Source organism: Pseudonaja textilis, chromosome 1 (genome assembly GCF_049901715.1).
Source record: "Pseudonaja textilis isolate UNSWEBS1 chromosome 1, rPseTex1.2, whole genome shotgun sequence".
Lineage (NCBI taxonomy): Eukaryota > Metazoa > Chordata > Lepidosauria > Squamata > Elapidae > Pseudonaja > Pseudonaja textilis.
This window is the reverse complement of record NC_141990.1, coordinates 240,797,007-240,816,008: the sequence shown is the minus strand read 5'-3', so window position 1 is coordinate 240,816,008 and position 19,002 is coordinate 240,797,007. Positions and strand designations below refer to the sequence as shown.

The 19,002-nt window shown below is 40.9% G+C and overlaps 2 protein-coding genes, 2 long non-coding RNA genes and 2 other non-coding genes across 6 annotated transcripts in view; 3 read left to right on the top strand and 3 right to left on the bottom strand.

The window, feature by feature from the left end:
• Positions 1 to 5,148, bottom strand: part of LOC148128126 (uncharacterized) — a 28,103-nt gene extending 22,955 nt beyond the window's left edge. Inside the window, exon 1 of the long non-coding RNA XR_015740903.1 lies at positions 5,063 to 5,148. This is a non-coding gene — a long non-coding RNA (uncharacterized LOC148128126). The remainder of the gene's footprint in view (positions 1 to 5,062) is intronic.
• Positions 5,149 to 5,192: 44 nt separating this feature from the next.
• Positions 5,193 to 10,000, top strand: RPL27A (ribosomal protein L27a). Its single transcript, XM_026706481.2, has 5 exons — positions 5,193 to 5,283; positions 5,864 to 5,927; positions 7,272 to 7,347; positions 8,175 to 8,349; positions 9,808 to 10,000. Exons 1-5 carry the CDS (start codon positions 5,281 to 5,283, stop codon positions 9,934 to 9,936), a joined length of 447 nt encoding a protein of 148 aa, XP_026562266.1. The 5' UTR covers positions 5,193 to 5,280; the 3' UTR covers positions 9,937 to 10,000.
• Positions 7,644 to 7,775, top strand: LOC113440376 (small nucleolar RNA SNORA3/SNORA45 family). Its single transcript, XR_003374714.1, has one exon. It is a non-coding gene; the product is annotated as a small nucleolar RNA SNORA3/SNORA45 family (small nucleolar RNA).
• Positions 10,001 to 13,507: 3,507 nt separating the features above from the next.
• On the bottom strand, positions 13,508 to 15,260 carry LOC148128125 (uncharacterized). Its single transcript, XR_015740901.1, has 2 exons — positions 15,089 to 15,260; positions 13,508 to 13,632 (listed from the first exon to the last, which is right to left on the bottom strand). It is a non-coding gene; the product is annotated as an uncharacterized LOC148128125 (long non-coding RNA).
• LOC113440375 (small nucleolar RNA SNORA3/SNORA45 family) lies at positions 14,433 to 14,565 on the bottom strand. The gene has a single exon (XR_003374713.1). It is a non-coding gene; the product is annotated as a small nucleolar RNA SNORA3/SNORA45 family (small nucleolar RNA).
• A 1,544-nt stretch (positions 15,261 to 16,804) lies between the features above and the next one.
• TRIM66 (tripartite motif containing 66) overlaps positions 16,805 to 19,002 on the top strand; it is a 55,550-nt gene continuing 53,352 nt past the window's right edge. Inside the window, exon 1 of the mRNA XM_087921062.1 lies at positions 16,805 to 16,986. The gene's annotated coding sequence lies outside the window, so the exon portion shown is untranslated. The remainder of the gene's footprint in view (positions 16,987 to 19,002) is intronic.

Genomic DNA, 19,002 nt, shown 5'->3' with positions numbered 1-19,002 from the left:
TTATTGGAACTACACATGAATTCAGCATGAATCTTCTGGATTGCAGCAGTTTGATAATTCTGTCGACTTACAATAATTAGCACAAATATCTGCCTCGGTGATGCTTGAACATCAGCTTTCTGATAGTTAATATGTCTTTTAAGTAAATTTTTTAGATTTACTCTGTTATGTGATATATTAACCCTCCCTTTTTAGAGCAGGTAAGATAGCCATTGAGTTTGCTAAACTTGCACCAGAGCCACAGCCAAGGCCAGATATCCATTTCATCAGAAGTAAGTTTTACTGAGCTTTAGGCGAGATGTCAACTCCACAATGTTTGATCTAAAGCTAGGCAAAAACCTGGCAATTAAAGAAGCATTGAGCATTTGTTGCTTGTTTCTTCAGTAACGCTCAATGCTTTTTTAATTCTGTTTCTTTAATGGTAAGAACTATGCATAGTAAGAACAAATGTATACCCCCGGCAGGGAATGGAGCAAACAGTTCACACTGTAGTTGGCCAACTGGGGAATTCTGGGAGTTAAAAAGTTACATATCTTAAAGTTGTCAACATTTAGAAAGGCGAGTTCTAGAGAGAAGTGATAATCATTTTAAAGCCTTGTACAGGAGGCTGTGCAAGAGGAGCACTGTCAAAACCTGCTCTGAACTTTGCCCCTTGACTGGCCTCTGCAATCCTGCTAGGACTTACCATTATATATCATGCACATGGACAGAAGGGGAAATGGGGCATAGTGAGGGTTCAATCAATGTAAATTCCTGTAGTCAGATTTTTGCTGTTTGACGCTCCGGTGAGGGCAATGATTTAATTGATATTTTTAAAAGTCACACGGGGAACAGGATTAGATTTAGTTAATGTAGGTGCCTTAAGAGGTCTCTTAAGAGAAATCAGACTATGGATTAAACCAAAACCAATTAAACTTGGCAAGTTTAAGACTTGTGGACTTCCAGTCCCAGAATTCCTGAGTTACATAACTGGAGGAGGAATTCTGGGAGTTGAAGTCCACAAGTCTTAAAGCTGTCAAGTTTGAAGACCCCTGGATTAAGCGTTTCCGAGGAACCCACATTAACTGTCCTCTACAGCAGAGGTCGCCAAACTTTTGGACCTCAGGGACCACCAAGCTTATCATTTTAAATCTCGGGGACCACTAATATGAATTTTGATGGGACGGTGGCTTGCTGACATTGGTGGGAGAGAAAGAGAAAGATACACACAGGACCCTCACATCCCCACACCCCCTCCAAGGCAGCCATATTCCTAACCTGCTTTTCAGCTCTGTTCTTGCGGGGGAGAGAGAGGGAGACAGAGGGTCTCTGCTGGCAGAGACCATGGGAAAATCCCCAAAAAAGTCTGCGGGAAGATCCCCCACCCCATATTCCTACTGATCAATCATTATTTGGGATCGGAGGATACTGTTTCCAGCTCTTAACGGGGAGAGAGAGTGAGAGCTTCATGCAAGGAAAGCAGCAGAAGCAGCAGAAGTCTTTCCCTCTCTCCCCCAAACTCCGCCAGAAATGAGTCTTTGCTGGCGCAGCCTCTTGGAGCAGGATGCCTTGCAGGGCCCCAAAGACCCATTCCTGGTGAACTTTGGGGGAGAGAAAGAAAAACTGCTGCTTTCCTTGCATGCAGCCAAAAGCAGAAGAAGCGGAAAGAAGCAGCCCGGTGGCCAGGCCAGGCGCGTGGGGTGAGTGGGGCAAGTCCCCCCCCCTCTCCCCACTACCTTGTGTTGCCCGTAATACAGGTGACGCAAGCCTTGTGTTCCCACACAGCCTGAATCAATTGCTTTGGGGGGGTGACATTTCTCTGCGGACCACCAAAATTTTCTCATGGACCACCATTGGGCTGCGGCCCAGCAGTTGGCGACCACTGCTCTAAAGGATGCGTAAGGGTCAGAAATTCATGAAATAGTGGAAGACTAATAAGGATTATATTAGGGGCAGAACTCTCCAAACTTGGCAACTTTTAAAACTTGTGGACTTCAACTCCCAGAATTCCCCAGCCAGCAATGCTTGTTGGCGAATTCTGGGAGTTGAAGTCCGCAAGTCTTAAAAGTTGCCAAATTTACAGACCCCTTGAATTAGGGGCTACCCATGAGATGTCCGATTAATGTCTGATTGCAGTGGCGGACTACTTTAGAAAGGCAGCTTTTGAGAAGCGGATCGCATTCCTTGGGTTGAAACAAAAGCAGGGCAGAAGAGCTTTTACACTGCGTCTTCTTTGAAGCGCTTTTGTTTATAAATAAAGCAAATTAAAATTATGCCCACTGCCAAACTTTTCACCTCGATTTATCCCCAAGAAATTTAACAGCCCTACAGCCACCTATCTCTACAACCCACATCTCAAACACACCAACAACAGCGCGGGCCTCCTACAACTGGCCCCAATCCATTGGGCTCACAACCTCTGGTGATCATAGAAAAAGAAGTGCAAGATCTATTTCACAGACAGAAGCCAGGAAAAGCACCAGGGCCAGACAAGATAACTCCTTGCTTAAAAGTCTGGGCTGACCAATTGGCCCCCATCTTTATCTGAATCTTCAATAGTTCATTAGAGATGTGCTATGTTCCTTCCTGCTTCAAACGTTCTACCATCATCCCAGTGCCAAAGAAGCCCTCCACCAAGGAACTGAATGACTACAGATCAGTTGCTCTAACATCTGTAGTTATGAAAATCTTTGAAAGGCTTGTGCTCTCCCACCTGAAAACCATCACGGATCTGCTGTTAGATCCCATGCAGTCTGCATACCAAGCAAATAGATTGACAGATGATGCTGTTAACATGGCTCTGCATTACATCCTACAACACCTTGAATCTCCAAGTACCTACGCAAGGGTCCTCTTTGTAGGCTTCAGTTCAGCATTCAATACCATAATTCCAGACACTCTTCTAAGTAAATTAAACCAACTAGTGGTACCTGAACACATTTGTAAGTGGATCATAAGCTTCCTAACAGACAGGAAGTAGCAGGTGAAGTGAGGCGGAATCACATCCAACACCTGTACAATCAGCACAGCCCACCCCCCGCAAGGCTGTGTGCTATCTCCACTTCTCCCTATATATCAATGACTGCATCTCAAATGATCCATCTGTTAAAATACTGAAGTTTGCTGATGGCACAACAGTGATTGGTCTCATTCGAGACAACAATGAATCTGGATACGCACAGGTTATACAACTTGCCTCGTGGTGTAACTGAAACAATCTGGAACTGAACACACTCAAAACTGTAGAAATGGTGGTAGACTTTAGAAGAAACCCTTCCATAGTACCACCTCTTACAATACTAGACAACACAGTATCAACGGTAGAGACCTTCAAACTTCTAGGTTCTACTATATCACATGACCTAAAATGGACACCTAACATCAAAAACATCATCAAAAAAGTACAACAAAGGATATTCTTTCTGCGCCAACTCAGAAAGCTCAAACTGCCCAAGGAGCTGCTGATAACAGTTTTACAGAGGAATTACTGAGTCTATCATCTGCATCTGTAAAACTATCTGGTTTGGTTCTGCAACCCAACAGGACAGACACAGACTTCAGAGGATAATTAGGACTGCAGAAAAAACAATTACTACCAACCTGCTTTCAATTGAGGACCTGTTATACTGCACGAGTCAAAAAGAGGGCTGTGAAAATATTTACAGACCCCCTCACATCAACTCTTTCCCTCAAAACGACGCTATAGAGCACTGCACACCAGAACTAGACACAAGAACAGCTTTTTTCCCAAAAGCCATCACTCTGCTAAACAAATAATTCCCTCAACATTGTTCAACTATTTACAAAGTATACACTATTACTGTGTTTCTCCAACAATACGCCCCCACAACAGGAAGACCCAGCATATTTTCTAGGCATAAAATTAAATTAAGGCCCTCCCCCCAAATTTAGGCCTATTTTAAAACATGCGAAATGGGGGGAAGGGCAGGGGGACTTGCCATTAGGAGCACCCTGCAGGCAGCCATGCCTCACACCCAGCTGCTTCTAATGGGTGATCATGGCAGAGTGCGGAGAGCTCCCTACTCCTGTCAAACACCTTTGCTGCAGACCTGAGACCTTCGGCGCCCGCCACTGTTGTTTCCCTTCTGCCCATGCCGCAGCGGCGTTTGGACCTGCCACTTCCACGTTTGGAGCGCCGCTGCCATTTGGAACTGCCCGCCGCTGTGTTTGGAGCTGCCACTTCTGCGTTTGGAGCTGCTGTTTCTATGTTTGGAGCACCGCCGCTGTTTGGAGCATCACCGCTGCATTTGGAGCTGCCGCTTCCGTGTTTGGCACCTCCGCCGCTCCAAAGACGCTTCTAATGGCGGCAGCGCTTCAAACGTGACAGCAGCTCCAAACGCAGAAGTGGCAGCTCCAAAAGTGGCAGTGCTCCAAACAGTGGCGGTGCTCCAAACAGCGGTGGTGCTCCAAACATGGAAGTGGCAGCTCCAAACGTGGCGGTGGCATGGGCAGAAGGGAAAGCAACAGCGGTGGGCGCCGAAGGTCTCGGGTCTGCAGCAAAGGTGTTTGGTGGAAGTAGGGAGCTCTCTGCACTCTGCCATGATCACCCGTTAGGAGCAGCTGGTGGTGAGGCTGCCCACAGGGTGCTCTAGACGAGGATGCAAGGGGGCCGAAATTAAGTCTTCCCCAAAAGACGGCCTAGCCGTTTTTTCAGGGTTCAAAAAAATATAAGACCTGGACTTATTTTATAAGAAACACGGTATTACTGTTAATCTTCTCATCCCTCCTTATCACCCCTCCCCTCCCACTTGACTGTTTCCTAGTATGATTTGATTGTTGATTGTACCCTATGACTATCATTGTACGTTATGATTCTTGATTCTTAAGGAATGTACCTTTTCTTTATGTATACTGAGAGTATTTACACTAAGACAAATTCCTTGTGTGTCCAATCACACTTGGCCAATAAAGTATTCTATGCTATTCTATCCCACCTTCCAACGTTAGTGTTTTATTTAGTCAGTCAACAACTAAACCCATCATAAAAAGTTATTTAAAAAAAAAACAGGAAGGAAAACGGGATAGGATTACTCGAAAGCGAAACAATTTTTTTTTATCTCACACAGCCTTATTCTTTCAAAATTCCTAAAATGCTACCGGGTTTAAAGAAAGCCCCATTTCGGAGAAACCGGAAGCGGAAACGGGAGCGTCTCTCTCTCTCTCTCTCTCTCTCTCTCTCAAGAGATCGCGAGAAAAAGATCTTTTCCGGGAGGGGGACGCGAAATCTCGCGAGACGTTGCTTCCAACTTCCTTCGTTCTTTTTGTCGCCGATCGAGCAAGATGGTAGGTTGGGAGCAACGTGGTTAGTCTTGGGTTGGGGGGTTTCTGGCTCCTTTTTTTCGGGCAAGGGAGACGCCGCGCGGGTTTCGCTTGCTGCTTTTGTCGGGGCTGCGCAGCCCTTTGGCTGTATGTCTCTTCATATTCGGAGGAGAGGTTGCCTTGAGGGTGGGAGACTTCCCCGGCGGAGAGCTGGGCTGGGCTGGCGGGAACGGGGGAGAAGCCACATTCGTTAGATGTCCGTGGAAGGACGGGAGCCGACCCACTTTTCATGTTATTGGGTTTGGGTTTAATTATTTGTTGGGGTTGGATCGAAGCCCACCATTCCCTGAAAGAAAGTGATCGGAGAGCCGTGTCTTCTGCCACCACCAAAACAAATTCCCTCTGGTTTTTTCTCCAGGCATCTTATTATTATTTTTAAAAAAACGTAATCAATGAAGCGAACCCAATGCAAAAATCTTGTTTTTTTGTATAAATAGAGATTGTAGAAAACCTTCCGCAGAGATGGGCGAAGTAAAGGGGGGTGGATTTTTCAAAAAATAGGGTACATTTATTATAACCAAATTTGTTTTTTATATTTTGAAAGCCTTCCAGACTGAGGAAGACAAGGAAACTAAGGGGGCACGTCAGTCATGGCCATGGCCGTATTGGTAAGCACTAGTGATATAAACGTTTTGGAAATTTTGAAAATACAGATTTTGTTTCCCTTATGCTATAAAATTGGAAATCCTGGGAAAGACACACACTTTTTGAATGTTTTTTATATTATTACTTTGGCTAAACAATGCACAGTAATAATTCCTTGTATGGGAAAATTATGAAATTTACTGAGGGTGAGATGTCATATGAATGTGCTTAAATTTGTGACAAGTATCAAATGCCCCATTAGCTATTCCTATCATCTAAAAATGTTAGGGTGGAGAACACTCATAATATGGATCATTGTAGGTCTTTGATTTCTTCCTTTGAAAAAGCAGATTTGCCCCTTGTTTTGCTTCTGATGTAGGATATTTTGTTCGTGTTCAGAATGTATTGTCTTGAGAGTTGTGGTGTTTTAAATTGAGATGAATGTTTTTCTGCCTTATAATATTTTTATTACAGTAGTAGGATTTTCTGATTTTGTTTGTAATACAAAATATTTAGTGGAGAGACATTTTTAATCATGAAAATATTTACTCAGTAGTCAAATAATTTACCAAACAACATCAGAAGGTTGTTTTAGATTGCAGTCCTGAAAATTAGTGCAATTAATGCAGTATAATTAGGTAAATAAATTTGCTGCTACAGTTTTATATACACATAGAGAACAGCAGATATATGATGCTTGCTTTTAGTATATGAAAATTAGAGCAGAGGTTACCAAAAAGCAAGGAATAATTCACAGTTAAGCTTCTCTTACTGAAGATGGCAATATCATCTAGATCAAAATAAAAAAATTTCCTTTTCTAGAGGCTGCTGAATTGGTAGAATTATCTATTATCTATACTGACAACACTGTAACTTCCAAGAGACCACAAGCTTCCATCTTTGGCTGTCAAGATTCATGTTGGATTTGACTATTGATGTAGATTGGCTTGCATAACATCTTCATGCGACGTATCTTGCATTTGTACTATCTTCTCTGAAGAAGGATTAATAATAAATCTCAAAGGCAAGACACAAAAACAGTTCTGTCTAGATATTCCAAGTCTTCACATCTGTGACTGATTGCTGTGTTAACTGTGCAGATTCAAAGTATCTACATGATTTATTGGAATGAAACTTAAATGGTAATTATTATATTAAAACAAATGTGTGTCCAACCGTGGCAACTTTTAAGACTTGTAGACTTCAACTTCCAGAATTCCCCAGCCAGCATGGGAAATCTTAAAAATTGCCAAGGCTGGACACTCCGGCATTAAAAGAAAGCTAAAATCAACAAATTAAGTAGTATTCTAGACTGAATAACTTTTCTAGACCAAATTCCAATTAATAACTTTTGTTGTTTGTCATAGGCAAACACAGAAAACATCCAGGAGGCCGTGGAAATGCTGGCGGTATGCACCACCATAGAATTAACTTTGACAAATAGTAAGCTCCTTTCCCTTTTTATCTCATAACTGCCTTTTTTAGTTTTCTGAATACAAAGAGCAGATCTACATTTTGAACCAAGATCAGCTTTCATATCCTGGATATATTTTGTTACCTATTTACTGAAACAAAGCTGCACACAGTGCTATGATACTTACTCATTATTTGAGTTTTCTGGCCAGGTGATGGAAATTGCGCAGTTCATCACATCTAAAATTGTTTTAATAAAACTTTAATAAAAGTTTTAGGATCGCAGTTGTCATTTATAATTTATTATCAGAAGTAACTTACAAATAGCTGAGACTAGAGTCACATCTTGGTACTGCCAGTGATCATGGTGTGCTATTGTACTCAGAGAGTAACAACTGACCTTTATTCACTGTCTGTCTCTTTCCCAACACAGTCAGCCACCAGGGTTGGTAACAAGGTTCTGAATGGTTAAGAAATTACATATTTTCTAAAATGAAATGATGTAACTAGCTATTGATGGACCCTGGTATTTCTACTTGGAAGTAGGAATGGCATCTAGGCATAGTAGATGGAGGGGAATAGCATTGAGTACAGGAAATAAGTTTGTAATAACCATATTAATATAATTAATTAGATTTTATGTGTTGAAGATTTTACAAGCTTTATTATGACATTAAGTCATGAACTGAAGACAAAAGGGATTTCTTCTGTATATTATAGAATACCCTGTGCTACGCCGGGTGCCAATAAATTAGATGATGGATGGATGTCTTTTGTATTTTCTAGTTAAGGTTACCTGTGAGTATCATAATGCATTGGCCAGTAAATTTACTTTGTATGCATTTTTTTTTCTCTAGCCACCCTGGTTATTTTGGAAAGGTTGGTATGAGACATTACCACTTGAAAAAAAACCAGCACTTCTGCCCAACAGTGAATCTGGATAAGCTCTGGACGCTTGTTAGTGAGCAGACAAGGCTGAATTATGCTAAAAATCCAGCAGGACTAGCTCCAGTTATTGATGTTGTACGCTCTGTAAGTGGTATCATCTGTTTTTTGAAAATTCATATATATTATGTTTGCCCATTCCAGTAAATGAGCAGCTCATAGCCTGAACTAAAAGCAATACAAATATGACATCTACACACACACACACACACACACACACACACACATCCCAGGCCTTGGAACAGAACCAGATCTTAACATTCTTCTATAGCCAGGAGAGTGAGCACTGGATGTATCTTTTGGGGGATATTCTGGAGGACGAGGCAGCAACAGGGAAAGCACACTTACTTGTCCCACAAGATGACAATATTTAATAGAGGAGACCTTGAATGCACTTGCTCTACCCAAACATATCGAGACAAATAGGCGCCTGTTAACTAGGATAACAGGCCCCGTGTTAGGAATGGATTTATAGGTAACAAGCATAAATTGCACCCAGATCCATATGGCAGCCAATGCAGCTCACATAGCAGTGATGACATAGGCAGTGTTACCACTGCATTTTGAACTAGCTTTAGGTTCTGGGTGGTCTTCAAGGGCAGTCCCACATTGAACACATTGTAACAGTTCTGTTGTGAACTGACAGAGGCATAAGTAGGTGACTGTCTGAAGGGCCTTCTGGTTGAGGGAAGGGTACATCCAGTGCACAAGGCAGACTAATGTAAAGGACCTTCTGGCCATAGCTGCCGTTAAGCAAAAGCTGTGAATCCAAGAGGACCACCCAAGTTGTGCATCAGTCTTAAATGGAGAAGAGTAACTTATCCATCCAATACCAGTGATAAAAATATCCTCAACCCTGGGGGAGGCGGGGCAAACAGCCATAGCCCACTCAGTCTTGATTAAGGCGAAGTCCATCCAGATCCAAACATCTCCATTTTACTTTAGAGATTATATGATTTTACAAATTGAAATGTAATCATTTTTCGAGATTTTGATGAGAATTCAAACTTGGGGCTATAATAGTCATCTTCAACAAAAATGAAACTGGGTAAGATGAGAAACAGTACACTCTTATTCAAATACAATTATGCTTTAAAAGACAAAGGTTTCCCTTGTCAAGTTGTCTCCAACTCTAGGGGGCAGTGCTCACCTGGTATTTCCTAAATGAGGGAACAAGCATTGCCAAAGACTATTTTATGGTCCATGACTATATGCCGAGGTGCACCTTCCCACTGAAGGGGCACCTATTTATCTACTTGCATTTTCTTGCTTCCGAACTCTTAGGTGGACAGGAGCTGGGGCAAAATGGCAACTTACTCTGTTATGTAGTGCTTTGATCTTGGACTGCCAACCTTCCAGTAACTTGTATGCACAAACTAAAGAGAACTGCTGATCAATACTCCCCCCTCCTAATAAATCCATAAAGACATCAGTTATAAGAATTGATATACAATATTTTAAAAACACCTGTCCATTAATTTTATTGACACCATGAGTAATGACTTCAAGAGACTATTCGTTAACTTTTGTTTTGATATTTTTCAGGGGTATTACAAAGTCCTGGGCAAAGGAAAGCTGCCCAAGCAGCCTGTCATTGTGAAAGCAAAATTCTTCAGCCGAAGAGCAGAAGAAAAAATCAAGGAAGTTGGAGGAGCCTGTGTTCTAGTAGCATAAAAGTTTATATATGTATGCAAACTCAAATCTCAGGCATGAATAAACTTTCAAATGTTGGAACGATTTTTCATCTGAATATTCTCACAATTATATTCAATACTAGAAAGTTGATTTTGAGAAGAAATGTTGACCTGAAAGATGACATTTAGGCCACGAATCCAATTTCCAGATTTGAGTTCTCATTGATGAACTAGGAAACCACAACCTCCCTAGTTAATTGATTCCACTATCAAAATTATAATTAGGACTTTTCCTAGTGCTTAGAGCAGAATATTCTATGTTAATTATCTTGCATGTGGGATAATAGAAAATTGGCCAGTCATTTATATATAAAACAATTTCCCACTTTAACATGGGATTTTATTCCACTTCCAATTATCCGTTGCTATTTTATTCTGAATATTATATGTTTTGTGGCAGTAGAGGACATCCCCAACTTATCTTAAACCCTATATTGACAGTGTTGGGTAGAATTAAATCTATCCCTTAGAGAAAAAGCTGAAAAAATATTATGAATGCAAAGCTGCATCCAAGGCAAATCAAATGTCTTGACAATAGTACAGCTGTAGCCATCTCAATCTGCCCAGTTAATGGGGGGAAGAAGCTAGTGAGGTGTGCAAGAATGAACACTCCACTCAGAATGAGCAGACATTTCTCTCCTGGGTTTGGATGTTGGTGCTACATGGGAAGGAGGGCTGAAATGATACCACCATCTCTAATTGGAGACTTCTCAAAACGGAACAGAAAGCAAGAAAGGAGGCAAGCCCAGGAGATGACAGAAAAGGAAAAGAACACAAAGGCAATATCTCAGCAGCGGTCTTTCTACAGCAAAAGAAAATGGCAAGACTAGCTGAGGGAGCTGAGTGGGAAGAGCAAGAGTCTGAATCAGCCTGCAAGCCTAGTGTGTAGCAACTCAGAATCAGAATTCACAAATCTGTTCCTGAAAAGGCAGGGATGGGGTGGTGGTGGAAGAGAGAATCTTCGCAAGGCCAGAAGAGCAAAAAAGCATTTTCACATTCAAATGGACTGAGATTGGCTATTGCAAGAACTGGACTTCTTGGGGAGAAAAGGAAAGACTGAAAAAGTTAAGACAGAACTAGAAACAGGAATGTTGATGTAGAACATAAAGTTGTAAATTTATAGTTAATAGGAAGATTGTAGATTAAGACAGGAAATAGAAACAAGCACAGAATTGCTAAGGAATAGGAATGTTATAACAAAAGTTTGTGAGAAAATATAAATGCGTGATCTGTAGCAGATTAAGAAAACAAATATATAATGACTTGGGATATTAGCACTTTCTGGTCAAAGGGGTTGCATATTATTCCCCAAAATAATGATTTTAACCAGTTGGTAACTGTTGACAGACCATTAGGAAAATACAACTAGGTTATTAGTGATATGGATCCAGTGTGATGTGCCCAGAATGTAAGAATACTACAGGCAATGACCAGTGCAGAATACAAAGGGCAATTAATTTTCTATAATTTTAAAATAATTCTACTGTTGGAAAAAAAACTTGTCTTTTTGCAATTAGTGTAACATTACTGACTTCTGATTAGCTACGATTTTAGGATTGTATAGACACTTATGTTTCTCCAACAATAAGGCCTCCCCCAATAGGAAGTCCCAACATGTTTTATAGGCATGAAATGAAATTAAGCCCCTCCCCCCAAATTAAGGCCTATATTAAAGCATGTGAAATGGGGGGGAATGGTTGGGGGGCTTGCCATTAGGAAGTATTTTTGTTGCACACCCGGATATGGTGCTGCCTGTGTTGACCTCGGCGTTGGTGGGGCACTTCATATCAGGAGAACTTCCACCACCGTTGCTTTCCCTTTTCCCCGTGCTGCTGTGGCATTTAGAGCAAAGCCGCAATGTTTGGCGCAGCCACGTGCAGCCAGCCAGGGCTCCTCCCTGCAACCGGAGCCTGGTGGAGACATTCGGCTTCAGGTGCTCCTGGCGCCGCTTTCCCGGGCATCGTTCGAAGGCAAAGCCTATTCTTTTAAAAACGACGCCCTACTACCTGTACAACAAAGCCTCCTCTGCCTGAGAGGGCAGCCCAACCCCACATGGGGAGGCAAATCTCCCGGAGCCACAGCGTAAGATTGGCCCACCCCGGGAGAAGCGCCCAGCCACCACCCCTGCCTGGCACCAGGCAGAGTGCGAAGAGCTTTACCTGGGGCACCCAGTGCAGCTGACAGGCGGGCCCTCCTGCCTGGCGGCAAAACTCTGGCCAAGGCAGCGAGTGCCTCCCCACTGGGCCCTCCGCTCATCCAGCCAGGGCCGCGCCAGAGCCGGGAAAGTGAGCTGCAGGTGCGCACCCGCCTGCCAAGCAAAAGCCGGGCTGACCCAAGCTTGGCTTCCCAAGTCCCTCCAGCCCGACCCCAAAGGAGCCACCGGGAGAGGCTGCCCGAGGCAGTGATAGTGCCCACCTGTCCGTGGACAGGGAGGCGAGGCGACGGCAGTGCTGCTTCCCTGGCCAGTGGGTCCGGCGGAGCCCAAACCCACCCGTCCTTTCCACCTCACCCAGCCCGTCCCTGTCCTCACACATCTCCAAATGCACCGGCAGCTCCAAATGCTGCACCACGGGCATCGGCGCTCACTTGGCCGGGCTCAGCTCAGCGGAGGACATGGCGCAGGCCGTTGCCTTGCCTCCCTGTCCACGGATGGGTCTTTTGGGGGCTCAAAAAAAAAAAAAAAGACCCGGCCTTATTATATGAGAAACACAGTATTGCCAAGCCAAGTAACCCTCATCCTGTATCTGCAGATTTCCTTAACCAAAGAACTTGTTACCTAGTCAAGAGGGTAGAACATCAAGTTCAAGATTGACTCAGCCTTCCATCCTTTGCAGTTGGTAGAGGACCCAGATTGTTGGGGGCAATATGCCGACTCTGTAAACCGCTTAGGGCTGTAAAGCATTGTAAAGCAGTCTTAAGTCTAAGTGCTATTATTATCTGATGAGGAAAATGCTAGAATGTTAAACTCCCAGTTGGAATTAAGGCAAGGCATACACACTTGACTTGAGATACATGAAATCATGTCCAGCATGGACAAGTTTTTGAACAGACCAGAGCAATTCTTACTGTGCCCTACTAACCTGGAAAAGTTATTATTACAAGACTATCTTGAAAGATTATAAGACAGCCGAGTACATTCATGAAAAACAAATATATCAAGGGCTATTAGTTTTGAAAACGCATACTACACTGAGGGTAGCACACTTCCAAATACTAATTTCAGGGGAACCATTGTGGGATATATATTTATAAGCTTTGAACTTTGCAGTTTCTTCTATCTATTCCTCACTGCCTCCTTTCTAGAGCTAAAGGAAAAAATTTGGTCCGAGGCCACCCAGTTTGCCTTGTGCCTGAAGGGGTACATGGTCTCAGTTTCTAGCCTGATGCCTTAAACTGCTACACCAAACTGGTTCTCCATAATAAATAATAATGTCTTAAACACCATCTTACTTTATAAATAAACAGGATATTGACAACTAAAGTTGTAGAACATGGAAATTTCATTTCACCTCTCAAAATCTGATGCCCAAATAATTAAGGAGAAATTAATCTTCAATTTTTATATATTTTTATTGAAATATAAAACTTTGAAATATTGTACATCAGTTTGTCAGCTGCAGATAAATTCTGTAGTCAATTACTAAAACACCTTCTTTTCACCGATTCTGTAGTAACCCTGGAAAAAAAAATCAAAAGTCAGTATTCAATCTATATCAATTTACCAATATATAATCAGGCTATTGTGTCTATCAGTTTGTAGCTGGCTACACCAGGTCTTCCTCCTGAGGCTACTTCTCCCAAGTCACATGGTCCACTCTTTGTCCAAATAGGGCATGCCTCATGAGCAGGCAGGAGAAAAATGGTTGGGTTAATGGGAAAGTAAAGCTAGGCATCAAGAACTTCTGGAGAACATAGCGGTGGGGCAACTGGGGTTTTGCACAACGATTGTACTGTGGTTGACTGGTGTGGGGAGTTGGGTGGCATTTTAGGTTGGAGACCCCTAATCTAGATTCTGTAATTCTATGGAGAATTCTGTGCAAACATAAAAGTAGGCAAATCCTGATTCACTGATACTTTTTAAATTTTCTAACTACAGTACGTTAAAAAAAAATCAAAATCAATGCCTATTTGAAAACATCTGAAAGTATTTTAATCGCTCATAGAATCTATAGAAACTATCCATATTTTGGGGCATAATTTCAGGTACCGGTCAAGCCCATTTTGGAACACAATCCTAACCCTAACCTCACTACCAAGCAATAGCTTTTTTAAAATAATTTATTTACATTTACAAATAACATAACTTAAGTAGTTCTAGTATTTTATTCCCTTTTTGGAGAATTGCTTTTTTTTAGAAAGCAAAACAGGCCTGTCCTTTTTGCTCTCCATTTTGTTTTTACATTTTAAGTGTATACTACTTTCATCAGAAAGTATCTCCTATTCCCAGCAATACAGTGCAAGTTTGTTATAATTCATAACTGTTACCAACCTGGCAGCTGACCCTGCTAATGAATCACAGAGTCAGTGAATAAAGGTCAGTTATTATTCTTCGAGGACTATAGCACACCATGATGACTGATGGCATCTAGATGTGACTCTTAGTCTCGATCACAAATAATTTCTTGCTAAAAAGACTTTCAGCCTAGTAGAGGAATTCCACCTGTAGTCATGGTACATATTGTGAATGTCTTATTGGTTGCAGCGTTCAAAAGAAGCAGAGCAAAAATAGAAACCAGTTTTTGTCAAAAGCAGTAGAAAAGCAGGACTATTGTTCATGTTTAGGTTTGAAAGGAAAGATATAAAAAATGTGTGTGCAAAACTACGCTGCTCCAGGTTTACGCTGAATCTTGGAAATCGTCCTGAAAACCCACTATTTTGGTTATTTCTTTTTCTACAGAAGCGCAATATTTAATTTTTAATTGATTTCATTTAAATAATTTTTTAAAAATATCTTTTCCACCATATCATAGCTATGACTGGTAGTCCTAGGGTGTTGTTTTAGCTTTCCGTGTTCACAAAAATCTAACGTATGTAACGCAATACCACCGATTTTTTTCTTTTTAAAAGAATTAAATAAAACCAACCGACGCTGATTATTTGCATTCTCTCTAACAGCCCCCGCCGAGACTTACCACGTTGCCAAGCGCTGCACAGGAAAGACCAATAAAACGGAAGACGGTTTTCTTTAAGAACATTTCCCAGCATGCTCTAGGAGAAAAGACGCGGGAAAGGGAAGCACAGCCACTCAACATCCGATAATGCCAGGAAAGCGCCGGGAGTCGCTATGGTCTGTTAAAGTGACAAGTCGTTGCTAGCCCGTGGTAACTCTATGGTAGAAATTAGAGACGTTCCCCATGGTTCCTTTCGGTTGTACGTTGCTGGTCTCGAGACTCCGCCTTTCTCTCTCGCAATAAAGATGATGTCAATCGCGCGCTCTCAGCCGGCATTTTTGATGCGATCGGATAAGTTATGTGGGAGAATACAAAGCAGCTGTTTTGAGGCGAGAAGTTAAACTCCAACTTCAGCTCCTATTAAGCTGAAGTCATTTCTTAAGCAGTTCCTCGTCGTTTAGTTGCATTTATAAAAATACCACTCTTACTAAGCTGCGAATGGCAGATATATATACACAGGGATTCTTTCAGGAATAATGTGGTATGGTGATTATTTAGGCTTCCTTACTGGCTGCCTGATAAGATATTTTAATAAATGCACCCATTATTAAGTAAATATGTGTACAGATGTCCTTAACTTGTGGTTGATTGCTCAGCAATCAGTTGAAGCTATATCAGGGGCCCATAAAGATATTTACAACTTGGTTCTGAAATTTCAATAGTCACCTGTCTCCATGGCCATGTGATCCTATGTCAGGAGCTCAGCTACTGTCCTGCTTTGCAGCAACCCTACCCTGTTGTACAATATTTTTGCCCTAACCTGGCTTTTGCCAAAAATGACCCAGAGCGAACAATGGGTTCACTTTACAACTGCAACATTTGTTTTACAACAACTGTTTTACAATTATAAAGTGGGTCACGTGGTGATCTACTTTATAATTTCCATGACTGATGACTATAATGGGCCATTATGCTCATAAGTTGAGGATGCCTGTTATAAGTATTTCCCCTTCCTGCTATTCTCCTGATGCGCCAAAATAAAAGTACTTTAGAAGGGCCTTGGATCTGCTATCATCTTTATAGAACTTAATTACTCTATATCGAAAGTCTTCCAATCTCTGATAAGATTTGTAGATCAAAATATGAATAACACACCATAATTTAGAAGCCTAATTCCGAATTTCCATGTTAGAATTAGGGTTCATTATCAGGTATTTGCATGATTCGGTGAATTCATGTAAAAATAAACATTGTGTTTTCAACCTTTATTATTTATTCTGAGTTCTCTTTTTCTTAGTATTTTCATTATGATGAGGGTGTAGACCTAAAATTTACATCCTGAAAAATTATTTTGCATTATGTTTTGGAAGTTATTCATACATGATTTGATACTGAGTCAAATTCCTGTCTCTGTTTTAGCATGTCAGTTTAAGAAAAAAGAAGAGAATCTTGGACTTTTCATTGAATCCAATGCAAACACTTTATTTTCTGTTTTGTTTATTAAACAACTGCTTGATATTTACATACCAAATCTTCAACTTTATTCCTTTTTATATTTATGCTAATATACACAAGTCTAACAATTATATCAGTATTATATAAAGCCACAAAAATATAACATTAAATCATGCACGTATACTATTTTAGTGTGTTTTTTGTTTTGCCAGCAAAAGGAATCTAATAGCAAACTTAGCCTGAACTGAGTGACTGTCATTTGAAAACAGGATAACACTGTAATACATCTTGTATTGAGTTCACACTCTACTATATTATTATGTGCGTGTTTGGGATTGCTTTTCCCTGTAGTATTTCTGCACACTGAATCCCTAGGCTACTTTTTAAAATAAAGAACAGCTTCTACAATTCACGGCTGTGAGCTGTGAACTGTTGTGGTCAAAACCAAGGACAAAGCTGCAAATGTGAGTATAAATATGCTGCACGTATTCACATTAGATCTGTGTGGGATTGGCTTTTTTTCTTTTTTTGAAACTGATAAAAAAACTGATTAACAGAAATAATAATGTTTTTAAAGGTTTGGTTTAAAATTAGTAATTACAAATTACTAACCAATCAAAACCAGAATGCTTGAACAAGGTAGGAAAGGGGAGATAGAATCTGTTAATAATTCTATGTCCTTGTTTTTTTCTTTTTTAAATTCAAATATATTTTTTTAAAAGGAAATGAGGCCAGGAGAAAGGAGAGAGAAGAATCAATCAACAGTTATATTCTCATAGGCCCATGCAAGGCACCAGGTGCAAAACTCTAATTAATATGTTAGCAGCATGGAGAGGGAAGAAAACATGGAAGAGTTTTACTTAACTGAGATTACAGGCAGTATGAAAGAAATGATAATGGAGAATCAGCTACACTTTTCTCATTTACAGTTCAAATGATAAATTATTGTATATGGTTGGTCTAGTATGTGTTTATTATTCTGTTTGTCGGAATTGATTCCCAGTTCTAACAAGGGTAAGGATGGTGATAATAGGTTATATTTGCCACACTCTATAGTAATCTACATTACCTTCATAGCCGACATGTTCATAGCCTAGAAAGATCATTTACCCTAGAGATGAGGAATGTTCAAAAATTACTTAGCGATCAGTTGCAGAAAGAGCCTAAGGAACAGGAATGTATTTTGAGTGGGATCTTGATAGGTTTTAGGGGGAGGCATCTTCATGGAATTCAAGGTGTGGGGGGTGTCCAGAAGATAAAAGTGGTGTTGCACTGTTGCGGAACAAACGCCTTTGTTTACTTGCATCCTGACATCTTATGCAGGTGTATCAGGAATGGAAGTGGGACAGCATGAGAATTTTTTTCAGTTTGAGAAAAATGTCATGTCCTCTGAACTCATCTGTTTAAAGAAAGATGCTGAAAACAGCAATATAAAATGTAATAAGAGACAAACGTGAACTTTTTCATTTGGGAAGCAGAAAACATGTTGCCTGAAAATGATTGTGGAATTAGAGAATTGGTTATTAAGTAAGTACAAGTCAGTAGTATGGCTCTGAAGCACTGCTTGGATTTGATTCCCAAAAGATTTCTTGGAATGCACACAGTGGCATGAATTAAACTCTTGTCTTCCATTCTTTAATATAACCATGCCTTTTCCCAGGGTTGTGTGGCAGCTGCTTTAAAGAGTTCCTATCAGTCTTGTGAGATAGTCCAGACAAGAAGCATACCCAAAAGTGCTAGCTAGCTCTAACTTTATTGTAAAGTTCAATTAACAAAATCTTGTGAATCTGAAAGTATGTCTCCTCCTTCCATCACCTTTACAGTTCAAGAAACCAGGAAAGGTTTTTTTCTGAGATGTTTACCACATCCAAATTCCTTCTACAGGCTCAGCTGCCACTTTTCTGATAACTAGTCTGTGGTTCTTCTACATGTCTCCCAAGGTCATTGTCACATACCATTATAGTTACAGAGAGGACCTCAAGGCAGCAAACATAAAGCTTCTTTTCCACAACAATCATGTAAGAGAGAGGAATGAATGAATGAATTCTTTATTGGCCAAGTGTGATTAGACACACAAGGAATTTGTTTGGTGCATATGCTCTCAGTGTACATAAAAAGAAAAGATACATTTGTCAAGAATCATAAAGTACAACACTTATAATAGTCATAGGGTACAAATAAGCAATCAAATCATACTAGGACACAGTCAATATAAATTGTAAGGATACAAGCAACAAACTTATAGTCACAGTCACAAGTGGGAGGGAATGGGTGATAGGAGTGATGAGAAGATTAATAGTAATAGTAATGCAGAATTAGTAAAGAGTTGGGCAGTGTTGAGGGAATCATTTGTGATGGTGTTTGGAGAAAACTGTTCTTGTGTCTAGTTGTTCTGGTGTGCAGTGATCTATAGCGTCGTTTTGAGGGAAGGAGTTGAAACAGTTTATGTCCAGGATGTGAGCGTCTGTAAATATTTTCAC

Coding starts and splice junctions, on each gene's coding strand:
- RPL27A (XM_026706481.2), top strand. Junction 5,928..7,271: donor TCATGGCCATGGCCGTATTG/GTAAGCACTAGT, acceptor TGTTTGTCATAG/GCAAACACAGAAAACATCCA. Junction 7,348..8,174: donor AGAATTAACTTTGACAAATA/GTAAGCTCCTTT, acceptor TTTTTTCTCTAG/CCACCCTGGTTATTTTGGAA.